This window comes from Arachis hypogaea, chromosome 3, assembly GCF_003086295.3.
Source record: "Arachis hypogaea cultivar Tifrunner chromosome 3, arahy.Tifrunner.gnm2.J5K5, whole genome shotgun sequence".
Lineage (NCBI taxonomy): Eukaryota > Viridiplantae > Streptophyta > Magnoliopsida > Fabales > Fabaceae > Arachis > Arachis hypogaea.
This window is the reverse complement of record NC_092038.1, coordinates 135,788,952-135,804,823: the sequence shown is the minus strand read 5'-3', so window position 1 is coordinate 135,804,823 and position 15,872 is coordinate 135,788,952. Positions and strand designations below refer to the sequence as shown.

General features: G+C 30.8%; 1 protein-coding gene across 1 annotated transcript; it reads right to left on the bottom strand.

Moving 5' to 3' along the window:
- Window positions 1-1,192: 1,192 nt before the first annotated feature.
- LOC112734143 (2-alkenal reductase (NADP(+)-dependent)-like) lies at window positions 1,193-2,922 on the bottom strand. The gene is made up of 4 exons (XM_025783358.3): window positions 2,615-2,922; window positions 2,301-2,478; window positions 1,886-2,135; window positions 1,193-1,738 (listed from the first exon to the last, which is right to left on the bottom strand). The coding sequence occupies exons 1-4, from the start codon at window positions 2,864-2,866 to the stop codon at window positions 1,360-1,362; spliced, it is 1,059 nt and encodes a 352-aa protein (XP_025639143.1). The 5' UTR covers window positions 2,867-2,922; the 3' UTR covers window positions 1,193-1,359.
- Between the last annotated feature and the right edge of the window lie 12,950 nt (window positions 2,923-15,872).

Sequence of the window (15,872 nt, the reverse complement as noted above, 5' to 3'; positions counted from 1 at the left end):
AAGTTACTATGTAGAACTGCCTGCGCCAGCGCCACCCTCTCCGCTGCAGCCTATCAGTATCATCATCATTCATGAAGCTCTGATTTGACAACTGCCCTTTCTTTCACAATTCATATAGCTTTTTATTCATATGAATTTTATTAAAAATGTACATGTTTTAGATTATTTTTAAACTTTTTTATATCAAGTCAAAATCTTTTATTATATTTTTATATATTTAAAAATTAACGTAATATATCTGTTTAAAGTACGTATGAATAAAGGGGTAAATTTACTTAAATAAGATGGTTATATTTTGACTACTAATAAATTTCATATTCAAATTTTTTGAATCGAGATACAAAGATAATTAAATATATTTTTTAATTTATAAATGTGAAAAACCCTAAATCCATGCTCCATTATTTTTCATGTTATGAATGGATCGAACTACTCTAGTTTGATGATGTGTTTGAAGTGGACAAACACTTGATGCATCCATCTATCTTGTTTGGTAGAGTGGTAGGCCATAACCTACTTTCTTAGAATACAGCCCTTTTTTACTTTATTTCTTTCTCTTTTCGATCAGATTATACTCTAAATTATTTAACAGTAAATTATACCAAACTATTTAAATTATTAAGTGTTAAGCAGTTAAGAACAATTGATTGTGAAAAGTATGAAATTGTTTTTTTCTTTTTTTTTTTTTTCAAAGACAAGGAGATTTGTTGCTACTTCTATACGAGTATGGAGAGACTATATCATTTGGCTATAACTCGTTGGTGTATGAAATTGTTTTTCAATCACAAGAAAAATCAACTTTTTATTTAGAGTAAAGTATCGTTTTTGTCCCAAACGTTTAAATTGTCCTATTTGTATCCCTAACGTTTGTAAAAGTAATTCAATGTTACCTGCCATCAATTACACATAATGAGCGCTTTAGTTTGAGTTTTAAAAATCTCTTCTTGAAGTTAGAATACAAATGTCTGGGATAGAATCGATGATCTACTCCGAAAAATAGCTCATCAAATGTTAAAAGTAATTCCTACAACATTTACATAATTTACTTTTCTAGTAACATAATTGAATCTAAACACAAATAGTGGGTATAATATTAAAATTGAACACATTCAAGTGAGACCTAATTGAGAATGAATACATACAAGTGAGAATAATTGAAAAATATAATCTGATTTGTTAGTATAATTGATAGTAGGATAACATTGAATCACTTTTATAAACGTTAAGGATACAAATAGGACGATTTAAACATTAGGAACACAAATAGGACTTACACCAAACATTGGGGACAAAAACAATACTTTACTCTTTTATTTATTTAACTTTTTTAACCCTACTATGATGCATGATTATGATTGATCATTGAGGAGCAAGGGCAAGAATTTGCTTTCCAAAGTTGCGACCAGTGAATAGTCCAACAAGAGCAGCGGGTCCATTCTCAAGTCCTTCAACAATGTCTTCAACATAGAAAATCTTCTTGTCCCTAATGTAAGGCAATACAAGCTCCAAGATCTTAGGATACAGATGATGGTGATCTCTGTGTGTGAATCCTTTCACAGTAAGTCTCTTCAATGCCAGCAGCATCACATTCCTTAGGAGTTCAGGCTCATCAAGATTGTATTGCGAAATCATTCCACATATCGCGATTCGGCCATGGACCTTCATGTTAAGCAGAACTGCATCAAGCATTTTCCCCCCAACATGATCAAGGTAGAAATCAATGCCTTCAGGGCAGCACCTAATTCATCCAACAAAATTATAATCAAATTTATAAACTCATCTGATGAAGACACAGCATTATTTAGTAAGTTTGAAACTTTTAATCATAAAAATTCTGATACCATGTCATAAAGATATTAATTTTAAATAGTTAATTTAGCATTACCTTTTTAAGGCTGCATCCAAATCAGGCTCTTGCTTGTAATTGAAGGCATCATCAAAACCAAACTTGTTCTTAAGAAGATTAATCTTTTGTTGGGTGCCAGCACTTCCAACCACATAACAACCAAGCAATTTGGCAAACTGTCCAGCTATTTGACCAACAGCACCTGATGCTGCTGAGATGAACACACATTCTCCCTTTTTTGGAACACCAACTTCATAGATTGCAGCATATGCAGTAATCCCAGGCATCCCTATTCAAATAACTCAAAAGAACTAAGTAAACATCATCAAGTCCTGAACTTGATCGTATACAAATGGTTACTAAACTTATTTGGTTGAAGTAGTTGGTTCGATCCGTTTTCGAAATCTATGAATATGACAGTTAAAGTTAATGCATAGAGAGATCAATTAATTACCAAGAATTCCAGTGTAATGTGTGAGGGGCACATCAGTGTGGTGAATTTTCTTGAGCTGCTCTGGGTTTTGAATGAGACTATATTCTTCCCAACTAGTTGTTCCCCAAACCAAGTCACCAGCACTAAACTCAGCATGCCCTGAATCCAGAACCTTAGCCACTCCAAACCCATTAATGGGCTGCAACAATTAAAATTAAAATAAACATAAAATTTATGCATACAAGTTTTTAAAAACTGGATTGAATTATTGTGCATTAAGAAAAAATATAATACGACACATGATTATTATTATTATTATTAGATAATGGACTTACAGAGCCAGGGACGTAGTAGATATAACCAGAAAGTGGATCTTCCATTTTCCTCATTTGGAATTGCATGACAGGATCACAAGAGAGGTAAAGATTCTTCACCAAAACCGCATTTGATCCTTGAGGAACCTGAAGCTTTGTGGTGCATGTGGTTATGTGGAAATCAGATTCTTTTGGGGACCCAGTCACATAGTCCTTGAATATCACCTGCTTGTTTTGCACTTCATCACCAACTTTAACGTTCTTCTTCCCCATCTTCAGAATTCAATTAATTATGATATATCAAACTAAAGTTTATGTTCTATGTTTCCAATAACAACTTTGTTCTTTGTATTTATAGTTTATCAAACAGAAGAAAGAAATTAATTAACTTTGAAAAGTATACTTCACGTGTAAAAAAATGTAAAACTGGAGTGATTGAATTCGACGTAGATGCTTACGAAAACTTTAAATTGTGTGATATTGAATTTTAGTTTGCGTATTTGTGTTAGAATTCAACAGCCATCGCCCATCAGGCAACAGTGATTTTAAGATTAGTTTTTTTTTTTTTTATACATATATTATTGCTAACTAAGAATTTCAAATGTACATAGTTATTATAATTAAATTTTTACCGGTTAAATTAATTAGAATACACATTATATATAATGATAGAGACGAATAATTTAGTTATGTTATTTATGATATGTTAAACTATATTTTAGAATGATGTAGAATAAAAAATATATAACTTCTGGTAATAAAATACTAATTGAAAATTTTAAATAATAACATTTTGAACCATATATTTTAAATTAAGTAAGGTTCATCGTAAAATAATATTTATTAATTTAAAATTATAATTCTTTTAAAATAAAATAAAAATATTATATTTTTAATTTGATTAATATAATTTGATATTTGATATTTGAATAGAACGATTTTTTTTTTATATTACGCACGGGGCCAAAGGCCCAATAACCAAAACACTAATTAAAACATCTTGAGAATTTATTGGGGATTATCTAATCCATTGGGGGTACTTAGGATTGGAAGTTGTTAATCTACTGATCGCAAAAAAAAAAAGAACATCTTGAAAATTTTATCTTTTTAAAATCAGCGTCCAGGAAAAGAGAAAGAAAAGGGAGGCATCTTTAAAACAACTCAATCCATAGTGACTGGAGAGAGAGGTGCGCATGCTTTGCGAGATCATCAGCTGCAAAGTTTGCTTCTCAAAATATGTGGTTCACCTGAAAATCTCAGGCTTTACTAGAAGGCGCTTAATCTCCCTTACCAAAGAGGTACTCGAATGGTGGGAGGTAGAAGTGCCGTGAATAAAGTTGAAGGAACACATGGAATCTGTCTTTATAACAAGCTTCCTCAGTCCCAAATCAATTACGAGTTTTAATCCCACATAGATTCTTGAGAGCTCAGCCATGGTTTTGGTGACCGCACCAATGTTAAACATGAAGCCAACCTTGAGTCTTCCATCTGCATTCCTCAGAAGTCCTCCACAAGTACCGTTTCTCGAATCCGTGAGAACCGAGTCATCAGTATAAATCCTCCTCCGATGAAGACCAACCAATGTCGACAATCTTGGTCAAGGTAATGGCTTTTTTACTTTTATCAGTTTTTTGAAGAACCTCATAATAGTGTTTGACTAAGTTTTGAACTATTATGGAAAGGTCTGAGCTATGGATGCCCGAATTGTTAAAAATCAACTTATTTTGATTTCTCCAAGCTGTATTGTAGGTAGTAACAAATAAGGTGGGTCAAGCATTTCCATTCTTTCTTCGAGCAGTCAAGCATAGATTGTTCTTGAACCAGTTCTAAAAGTTTTAGTTGAAGAATTTGCCTTGTTGACTACTATCAACGCTGCTCATCCATGTTCTACGGATATAGCGACAATCTCGGAGAACATGGAGTAGAGTCTCTTCTTGTCCAGGACACCTGGGGCAACACTCATTACTGGTAAGCCCTATCCTTTTCCTCTTACAATTAGTGAGTAATGCCTCATGCATAACTAGCCATGAAAAAGCTTTAAGACATTATGGGATATTGAGCTTCCAAATATCTCTGAAAATTTTGTCTACATTCTCATTATTTGAAAAATAGACTTCATAGGAAAATTTAATAGTAAAATCTCCCTTTGGTTTTGGTATCCAACCAATAATATCTTCTCCTAAATCAGAATGAGGGGATTTTATAATCTGGATTAACTCTAAAATCTCCTCCGGAAGAATTTGATTTAGCTTGAACCAATCCAAGTCTCCCTCTACTCTCGCATAAACGGCCACCTTCTCATCCCTCCTATTCCCATCAATGGGACTTATAGCAAAATTTTTCAGCAAGCCTATGTCTGGCACCCAGTGATCATTCCAGAAAGATATCTTTTCGCCAATTCCAATTCTCCAAATGACATTAATGCTGAATTGGTTCCAGATCCTTGTAATACCTCTCCAAGCATTCGCACTACTAGCTTTAGAAAGTATCTTAGGAATCGACTGATTTTCACACCCATATTTTTCTTTCATAACTCTGACCCATAGGGACTGATTATCCTGAATAAGATCCCAGGCTAATTTCATGAGGAATAAAGCATTAGTTTCTTCCGCCTTTCGAATACCTAGTCCTCCTATATTTTTCGGCTTGCAAATAGAATTTCACTTTATTAAGTGGATCTTTTTGTTTGCTTCAGTTTCTTCCCAAAGAAAGTCTCTACAAATATTGTCAATTTGATTGCAAACTTCCTTTGAAATCTTCATGGTTTGCATCACATAGTTAGGGATAGATGCCAAGACTAACTGGATGAGGGTGCATCTTTCTGCAAAGGAGAGCATCTTTATATTCCAGCTAGAAAGCTTAGCCTTCATTTTGTCGATGATGAATTGAAAATGTTGCTTATTGCACTTCTCATGAATGAGGGGAACACCAAGGTGCTTTCCTAAGTTGCAAGTTAGGTTGATGCCCAAGTGTTGACTGAGATCCTGCTTGATGGTGTGATTTATATTCTTTGAGAAAAAACATAAGATTTCTGAAAATTTACCCTTTGTCCAGAGCTATCACAGAAAACCTTAAGTGTTTCCTTTATAACCTCCACTTGATCCTTACTAGCTTGTGCAAATAAGACTAAATCATCTGCAAAGCAAAGATGGAAGAGTTTAGGCCCATTTCTAGATAACGTAATAGGTTTCCACTTCCTATCATTAACTCGAGAGTTAATAAGGTGGGAAAGTCTCTCAACGCAAAGTACAAAAAGATAAGGTGAGAGAGATCTCCCTGTTTAATGCCTTTGGAGGGACGAAACTCTTCTGATGGAGACCCATTCCAAATAAGCTTCATAGTTGGCCTAGTTATGCAATATTCAATAACACTAATCAAACTCTCTGGTAGATGTATCTCCCTGAAGGTATGTAAGATAAAATCCCAATTGAACTTATCATATGCCTTCTTTAAGTCAATCTTGATCGTCATAAGGCCTTTTTCGTAGTTATTTGTCCTCATAGAATGAATCACTTCTTGAGCTACCAAAATATTATCTGCACTAACCCTTCCTGGAACAAAACTATCTTGGGTATTAGCAATAAGAAAAGACATATGGAGTTTTAGCCTTTCTACAACAATCTTAGAAATAATCTTATAGACAACATTGTAGAGACTAATAGGCTTAAACTGAGTAAAATTTTCAGGAGCAGGAACTTTAGAAATAATAGAAATGAGAGTCTGGTTAACATTCACAATATTCCTAGGTTCCTAAAAGATAGATCGAACCCAAGTAACCAAAGAGTCCTTGATAGTGTCCTAAGAGAATTGAAAGAATTTATCTGGAATTCCATCTCTCCTGGGGCTTTCAACCCTCCCGTATTGAAAACAGCCTTCTTGACTTCCTCCTCTGAGATGTCCTTCCCTAGCTCCTTGATATCATCATCCATAAGCCTAGGAAAGAAATATGTCAAGGGAAAAGGAAAACAAATCTAATCAGAAGCATACAAATTTTTAAAGAAGCAAACTCCCATATTTTTAAGTGAAACATGATCCTCAATCCAAGAGCCGTGGCTGTCCAAAAGGGACGTGACTCGGTTCCTTCTTCTGTGCCCATTAGCTTTCTGATGAAAATATTTAGTGTTTTTGTCCCCAAATTGGATAATATTACACCTAGACATTTGTTGCCAATAGCTTTCTTCTTGGATGGAAATAACTTCATAGTCCTTCCAAAGATCTTTCTGAAGTTTATTCAGGAAGGGGTTGTGACCAAAAGATAACTTCTTATTAATGTCATCCATACGAAGAAGGATACGGTTCTTCTTTAGGATGATATGACCGAAGACTTCTTTATTCCAAATCTTTACTTTTTCTGTAAACAAAGCTATGCTAAGGATAAGGTCTCCTTTTTTTTATCCCAACTACTGTCTACTAGCTCTTTGTAATTATCATGGAGAATCCAAGGAGCTATGAACCTAAAAGGCTTCGCTCCTCCATAATTGTTGTTCTGATTAAAGTCCAAAAAGAGAGGGAGATGATCCGATTTGAGTCTCGGAAGATGTTTAACACCTGCACTGAAAAAAGCATTAATAAATTCTACATTGCAAATAAATCTATCAAGTATGCATTTTGTGTTCCCCTGTTGTCAAGTAAAGGGTGGCCCAGTAAAATTCAAATCGCTGACACCATAATTAAGGATACAAGAATAAAATCTGTTGCTATCTTGAGAGAGATTTGTACTTCTTTCCGTATCGTTTGACGATAAGATGGAGTTAAAATCTCTCCCTAAGCATGATGGTTCTGAAATGTTAGGAGCTAATCTTTTCAGGGACTCCCATAAAGTCCTTTTGTTCGCTGGTTGTGGGCTGCCATAAACAACAGTGAGCCACCATGTACTAGCTTGCAGGTAGCAAACCTTCATGTGGATGAATTGATTGTGAATATGCATAGGTTCAATCTCCCAATGAGACTTTTTCCAGAGGCACCATATACCTCCCACAAATCCATTCGTCTCGCTTATGCACCACGACTCGAATCCCAACTTCTTAATAATATTTTCTGCTTTCGGCCCTGACACATGAGTTTCTAAGAGAATGCACAAGTTAGCTCTAAATCTGAAAGCAATATCTTTAATAATGGAAGGGAGCTCTTTGACAGTGGCTCCTCTACAATTCTAGATTAAGATATTCATAAAATAAAAGAGAAAATGGGTAGAACCCATCCTAATAAAGAGAGGACTCAAGCCTCCATAGGCTTTGTACTTGATGGAGATGGCTCCATGTCTACTTTCTGTCCTGACAGCTCTATATCCTCTGTATCTGTAAAAGGTTCATCCTCTCCAAGATCAGGGGGTTTAGTTGGTGTCATAACTTCCTTTGGTCCCTTAGCTCCCCCACCCATGATAGAGGAAATAAGAGAGTTAGTGACGCTATTATTAATGCAAGCTACATTGTTGTACTCGCCATTTTGATATTTTTTGGCAATCTCTTTATTCAATCTGCTAAAACTTTGTTAGTAATCACTGTGGTCATTTTTGTTTATCTCATTTTGAACTCTCTTTGCATTACTTGTTGAAGGATCTGTGAGTTGTGAATTAGCATTCACAAGGTCTATTTTGTTTGATTGCTTGGGCTGACTTTGATTGGGCTGTTTCTTCTTACTGATTTCAGTGGGTCTTCCTTTTACATGTGAGGAGGAAGCCTTATATTTTTGCTAATTTTTCTGGTGTCCCACGTTTTTGGGTATAGAATCTCGGTGCTGATTTGATTTTTCCTTTCCTTCTTTAGTTCCTTTATTACTATTGGCGTAATATTCTTGTTTCCCAGAATAGTTGCTCTGATTTTCCTCCGCGTAATCATCTGAATTAACCTCTTCTAAAGCTTGAAATCTGCTTGACTAAAATCTTTCCTTTTTTTCCATATGAGAATCTTCCATCTTCGGCTTGTACCTTCTTTGAATTTTTTTTACTAGCATCCAAAGACCAAAAGGAATTTCCTCTTTAAGGGAAAGACTATTTCCTTTTTTGTCTCTAAAATCTTGATTACTCCCATCAATCTCCTAATTTACCTCCTTTAAAGATTCTACCCGAAATTGTGTTCATGTTCCAACGGCTCCTTTTCATTTTTGTTTGGACTACCACCACCGCATCTGTGGTTGCTCTGATCGACCTCCATGGTAGCTGCTACCACTTTTTCGATAAGATCTCCAATAATTTCATGACATTCTTCTACCTTATGACCATATCGTCCACACTTAAGCAAATCTGGTGGAGACCTTCGTATTAAAGCTTGAAGTCTTTACTAAAAGTTAAAATATATGGAATTAATTTTTTATTCCAATCAATTTTTACACATATCCGTGCAAACTTACTTCTAGAATGAATGGAGGTGAGTTCATCAACTTTGAACATGGTACCCAAAGCTTTCCTAACTTTCCAGAGAAAATATTTGTTATAGAGTTTCGCCGGAAGATTAGGGATCCGAATCCAAACAGCAACCTTTTAGATATTTACTTCTTATGGTATAAATAGCATCTCCATCTCTGGATCAAGAAGTAGTGATCCGCAATCATCCATGGCCCTTCAAACAAAGCTTGGGAGTAATCTTCTTGGTTAAAAAATCTGACAAAGAAAAAATTCTCTTCCAAATTCATAACTCTGACCACATCTTTCTTTGCCCATCTTTTGCTTACCCACCTTTCCATAGTTTGGAGATTAAAATTTTTTCTAAGGGATTTGACAATTAAAGATCTCTTCTATGAATGATACTAATCTTCGTATTCTTTTTGAAAGATGTATGTATTGATTTATAAAAAACAAACAACAAAAATCAAGTTAGTATTTTGAAAGTACTGAGATTATCTTTTTATTTATTAAAAAATATAAATTTATTATTTATTATTTTTTGAAACATTATTGCAAAAAACAAAAACCATAACAACAAATTAAAAGTACAGTTCCAAAATTTTACAATAAAATGCTAAATAAACAATAATTAAGCCTGTCTAAAAAAAAATAGTTGAGTGGTATTAACTCAAATATAAGGTAAATGACTAAATGCAAGAAAGAGATCAAATTTGATTCCTCATAATAACTGTTACGATGGGTAACCGGAGATTATTGGGTTGGATTAGTTTGGCTGGCTCAATCGTTGGAATGAGGGAGTATCCAAGCGGATTGATGATCCAAGGCCCCCGTCCGACTTCGGTATGAGAGAATGAGGGGTGGTACCTGCAAAGACACTCCGATGCCAAAGTCAGCAAAGGGAGCAAAACAGGTCTAGAGAGTATTGGGCTTCTGAAATATCTGAGAAGTGTCAGTGTATTTATAGTGGTGAACACATAACCACCGTTGGTGTAGTTCCGTTATTCATGGGGAATAACCGTCCCTTTATCTTAGGGAGGTTGAGATATGGCTCCAGGAAGTGGGTAGAGAGATTTTAGGGGCAGTTACTCATTTGAATGGGTGTTTATCTGCCAGCTAATCTTCGTCCCGACTTCTTTAGAGCAAGTCGTGGTAGAAACCGACTTCGTGGGGTGAAGGTCGGTGTAGAGCGAGACTTAATCCTTTGGATTGGGCCTTTCGTTTGGACCTGGGCCTTAATCCTTATGATTGGGACAGGTATGAACAATAACCTTTTTTTGTGTGACTAATAACCATTATTATTTATGAATGCAAAAAATTATCCTTGAATTTTCGTGTATATTTATACGTGTTTCATATATATTTTTCAGTAGAATACTCAACTATCAAAATAACAAATAATTAATTTTTTTACAATAACAGAATAATCAAACATTTCATTGAAAAAAAATCTGCCGTTGTTGTATTTTTTAATTTTTATTTATAATTTGATTATAAATATGAATTTAGTTTGATTATATTATTTATAAAATTTGGTTAAAAGTATAACTCTAGATTCATTATTTTGTATTATATGGTAGCTAATTGCTAACTTGTTTCTGATATCCATCCAATAATTAATTTTGGTGCTTCCTTTAATTTAGTTTCACATGTTGTAAAAGAGTAACCACATTAGTATGGAATGATGCATGAGTGTTTATGATTTGGCCGGACTTAATTAGATTCGAATGCGGTCCTAATAAATTATCTATTTTGACTCGATTTAAAAACGATATAAATAAATAGAGTCAGTTTGATATAAAATCAGTATTTATACATTTATAAATTTTATATACTAAAAGTAATAAAATTTTATTTTTAAAAATTAAATTTAATAAATATTGTATCATATTTATATTAAAATAAATTATTTTAAAATAAAAATAATATTATATAATATAAAAAATATTAATTAAAATATAAAAATATAATATAATATTATTAATTTGATTCTAAAATATATATTTTTATTATAAAAAATAATTGGAGACCAGTCAAGTATCCCGAAACATAATGCGACTTGAAAATAACATTAAACAAAAAAATAAACTCCTAATAAAATATACTTTACGTTCAGGCTAAATTTTAAACACTTTTAAAATAATATTTATAACAATTTATAAAGAGGATAGGAAAGTTTATTGTCCAATTTTTACTTTTTCATCTTAACCCTAATAATAAAAAATAACTGATATATCTTTTTATTTTGAAAAAGGTCAAAAAAAGTAAATTATTAATTAACTTTTTTTTCATTTATATTGTGGTTATTTTTTTATTCCGCGCATAACTTTCAATCACTTCGTCTTCTTTCTTATTCCATTCTCTTCTTTCAGCTATTTGTCTACTCTTATTAATTTTTTTTATCTCTTTGTATCTTTTTTCATTTATTAAATTAATTATGTATTACTTTTATTTTTTTCTCTAAAAAATTGTAAGAAAAAATGACTCATAATTAACTATGCCAAAAATTCCTCCATTTTTATGATAACTATAAGAAAAGTGGTTATAACTTTTTAACAATTTGTGGTAATATAAAAGATATTTATTTATACTGGATTAAGGTACCGTCAAAGAAAGATTGAGAGTAAATGGAGTATATATTTTTTTGCAAAAAGGGTATATTTTAGGGATGAAGAAGAAAAAAAATAGTCTTAATTTATATGGTTTAGTACTCCCTTCTCCCTATGTACTCTGTGATATACTGTACTGTACTCTAACTTGCAATTCGGTCTCAACTTTTAACAAATATAAATAGAGAATTCATTATATACATACATGCATTTTTTAAAAAATGATATTATAAAATAATAAATTAAATTTTTTATTTATAATATTATTTAATTGATATATATCTAACTTTTTCTTCCTCATTCTTTTTACTATTTCAACTCTTAGAATTTACAATTATTTTTTACTCTTTTTATTCTTCGGTAATTACTTATTGACTATCCTGTTTATACTTATCTTTATATGATATTTTATGTACATGTTGATTCACATAAGATTTTTAAATTTTTTTAATTATTTTTAAAGTATTATTCATTTTTAAGTATAACTAAAATTAATAATTTAATATAAAGTATTATTCATTCACATAAGATTTTCACGGTGTATATATAGAATTTTCTTTCTCATAAACTATGATAAGTTACCAAGGTTTATGTTCATTACGTCGTGGTAGGTTATCACGGTTTATATGTATTTTACTAAAACGTGGTAGATTATCATATTATATAAAACAGTAATAAGACATGAAGGTAAACGATTCTCAATTGTTGTATTTGTGTAAATATTTCTTCCATCCATTTCATTTAGGTAATTTGCCCTAAAAATTCTATAACATATATCATTTATTTCATTTAAATATATATTCTTAAATTTCTAATAATAATAATAATAATTCTAAAATATAAAAAATTTAAAAAATAAACTTACATAATCAAAATAAAAAAGATAATTTATAATATGAAATTTGGGACCATTAATATTTTTACATTTTTTTTAATAGTATAATTTTTTTTATAGAAATAGAAAAAGGAGTTGTTAAGCGGCGGAATAAAAAGAAGAGAGAAAGGTGTTACTAGAGTACTAGGTGGGTTCAAAGTGAAAGTAATCTCGGAAGGAAGGAATAAGTACAGGAAGAGGCATATTAGTATAAGTGGCACCGCTGTGAGGAGAAAAGCATGCACGACACGTGGTGGAAATTACACAACGGTTCAATTTGTGCTCCTTCTCCTCAGTCTCTCACACAGACACACACAAGTAGCCTTGACACCCAAGCAACCACCATGGCACCGTCCAAGATTCCACGGTAAACGGTCTAACTCTAACAGACCCACTCACAATTCAGAAGTCATCATCAACTCCGAGACCGTTGGTATGCCTAACCACTCATTTTTGTTTGACGATGATTGGCTAGCATTCATTCGTTTGAGAATGTACAGTTATTTAACCGAGTCGTGTTACTCTCATGCTCTACATGTAAAAGGTTTTTAATAAAAAACAAATCCAACAGAATCAATTCATTCATTCGTTCGTTCGTTTTTATTTTGATTTTTTAGTAGTGTCGACAATGCAAAAACAGAAGCCAAGAAAATCATGAAAGGAATCAACAAGAACAGCGACCCCAAAAGTAGACCTAATCAGTAACTTACCGGATTTCTTGCTTTTTCATATTCTCTCGTTCCTCCCAACAAGATGTGCCATAGCCACCAGCACCGGTGGCGCCACCTTGGAAGGATCTTCTAGTCTTGGATTTAGACAATAGCGAAGAGAGTCCTTATTATCTGTCCGGAGGGAGACATCGATTTGTTGCTTTCGTCGACTCTGATTTCGGTCAGCGCACGGCTATCCATGTCGAGAAGCTTCGCCTCACTTGTCAATAACAACATATAATGGGAATCCGGAAAGTTTAGTATCCAATTCTTTTTTTCTATTCAACCCTCGTTTTTATAAATTATGTAATTGTTTCATTTTTCACCTTCAAAGAAATTTAAAAAAAAATGACAATGAGTAATAGCTCAAATGGCATAGACTCCCCATGTTCAATTAAGAGGTTGCGGGTTCAAATCTCCTATCTTTGATAAAAAAAAAAAGAAATTTAAGGTAATTTTTTTTAATTAAATGTAGAACGAATAATTTTTTTAAAATTATTATCATACTATTTTAGTTTAATATACTCTTTATACTTATACAATATATAATGATAATTGGTGTCTAAATTTAAGTTCCAATATTACTCTTAAAAGAAATTTATTATTAAAAAATTCTTTCGTTTATTATGTTAAATAAAATTTTTTTACCCATTCTTTTACAATAACCTCATTAAGATATTCCTATTAGATGTAAATTATTGTTACATATTTTTTTATTAGGATATATTTTTTAAAGAATAAAAGTAAAATAGTTCAATCTATAACAATATATAATGAGAATACGGAAGGTTTAGTATCCAGTTCTTTTTTTTCCTATTTTATCCTCGTTTTTATAATTTAAAATTATAGACTCAATCACGTACTCACGTTCTCTAAATTATGTAAATACTTTATTTTTCACTTTCAAAGAAATTTAAAGAAATTGCTTACCCTCAATAGTAAGATTATAAAAATGGCTCTAATTGTACAATAATTTAAACAAGGTAATTTTTTTTATATTAAATGTAGAACGAATAATTTTTCCTTTTAAACTATTATCATATTATTTTGGTTTAATATACTCTTGATACTTATACAATATATAATGGTAATTGGTCTCTAAATTTAAGTTCCAATATTACTCTTAAAGAGAGATTTATTATTAAAAAAATTCTTTCGTCAATTACGTTAAATAAAAAAATTTCTACCCATTTTTTACAGTAACCTCGTTAAAATATTCCTATTAGATGTAAATTATTGTTACAGATTTTTTTATTAGGATATGTTTTTAACGAATAAAAGAAAAATAGTTCAAATTATTAGCGTACCTTTTTAATATATTCTAAGTACATACACAATATATAATATCGCTTAGCGTTCAAATTTAAGTTCCAATATCTATATCTATAACAATATATAATGGGAGTACAGGAAGTTTAGTATCCAATTCTTTTTTTCCTATTCTACCTTAGTTTTTATAAATTATGTAACTGCTTCACTTTCCACCTTCAAATAAATTTAAAAAAATTGATCACCCTCAATCGTAAGATTATAAAAATGGCTCCAATTGCACAATAGGTTAAACAAGGTAATTTTTTTTAATTAAATGTAGAACGAATAATTTTTTTTAAAATTATTATCATACTATTTTAGTTTAATATACTCTTAATATTTATACAATATATAATGATAATTGGTGTCTAAATTTAAGTTCTAATATTACCCTTAAAGAGAGATTTATTATTAAAAAAATTCTTTCGTCAATTACGTTAAATAAAAAAATTTCTATCCATTTTTTTACAATAACCTCAATAAAATATTCCTATTAGATGTAAATTATTGTTACAGATTTTGTTATTAGGATATGTTTTTAAGGAATAAAAGTAAAATAGTTCAATAAGGATAATTTTTCTTAAAAATAAATTTACACAGAATAATTTTTCTCTTTAAATTATTAGCGTACTTTTTTAATATACTCTTAAGTACCTACACAATATATAATATTAATTAGCGTTCAAATTTAAGTTCCAATATTGTTATTAATGAGAGAGGTTTATTATTTTTTTAAAAATTTATACACAATAATTTTTATGTTAATATATCATGATTCATTTTAAGTTCCAATATTGTTATTAATGAGAGAGGTTTATTATTTTTTTAAAAATTTATACACAATAATTTTTGTGTTAATATATCATGATTCATTTTGCATATCATATTTATTCATCTAAGTTTACGGAGTGGCTTAAAAAATTATATTTAACTAATTTTTTAATCTTTTAACTATTTTATATTTTGAGATTTAAAATTTTGTATTTTTATTTTTATTCAAGGTTTATTTTTATATTTTATTTTAATTCTGTTAATCAAAACTATGAATATTAATTTTAATTTTTAATTTGTAGGTAAATAAAAAGATGAGACTTTTTTTATAAACTAAATTATTGAAAAACTTATTTATTATAGAAAAAGTTAAGTCTATTTCTCGACTATAAGAATACATATCATTCACTTATGAATGTAACCAAAATAAATATAAATTTATTCAATTTTTTAAAATTTATATTAATTATTAAAATTATGATATAATGAATGTCCTCCTATAAAAACATAAAAATGACTTCATAACTATTTTTTTGTTAGGAGAAAATATGACTCAATAAGTATAAAATTTAATTAAAACAACTATAGATAAGTAAAATAAGTAACAACAAAATGAACATAAAATTTAATTTTTCTGTTATTTGGTATAAAAATAAGTATAATA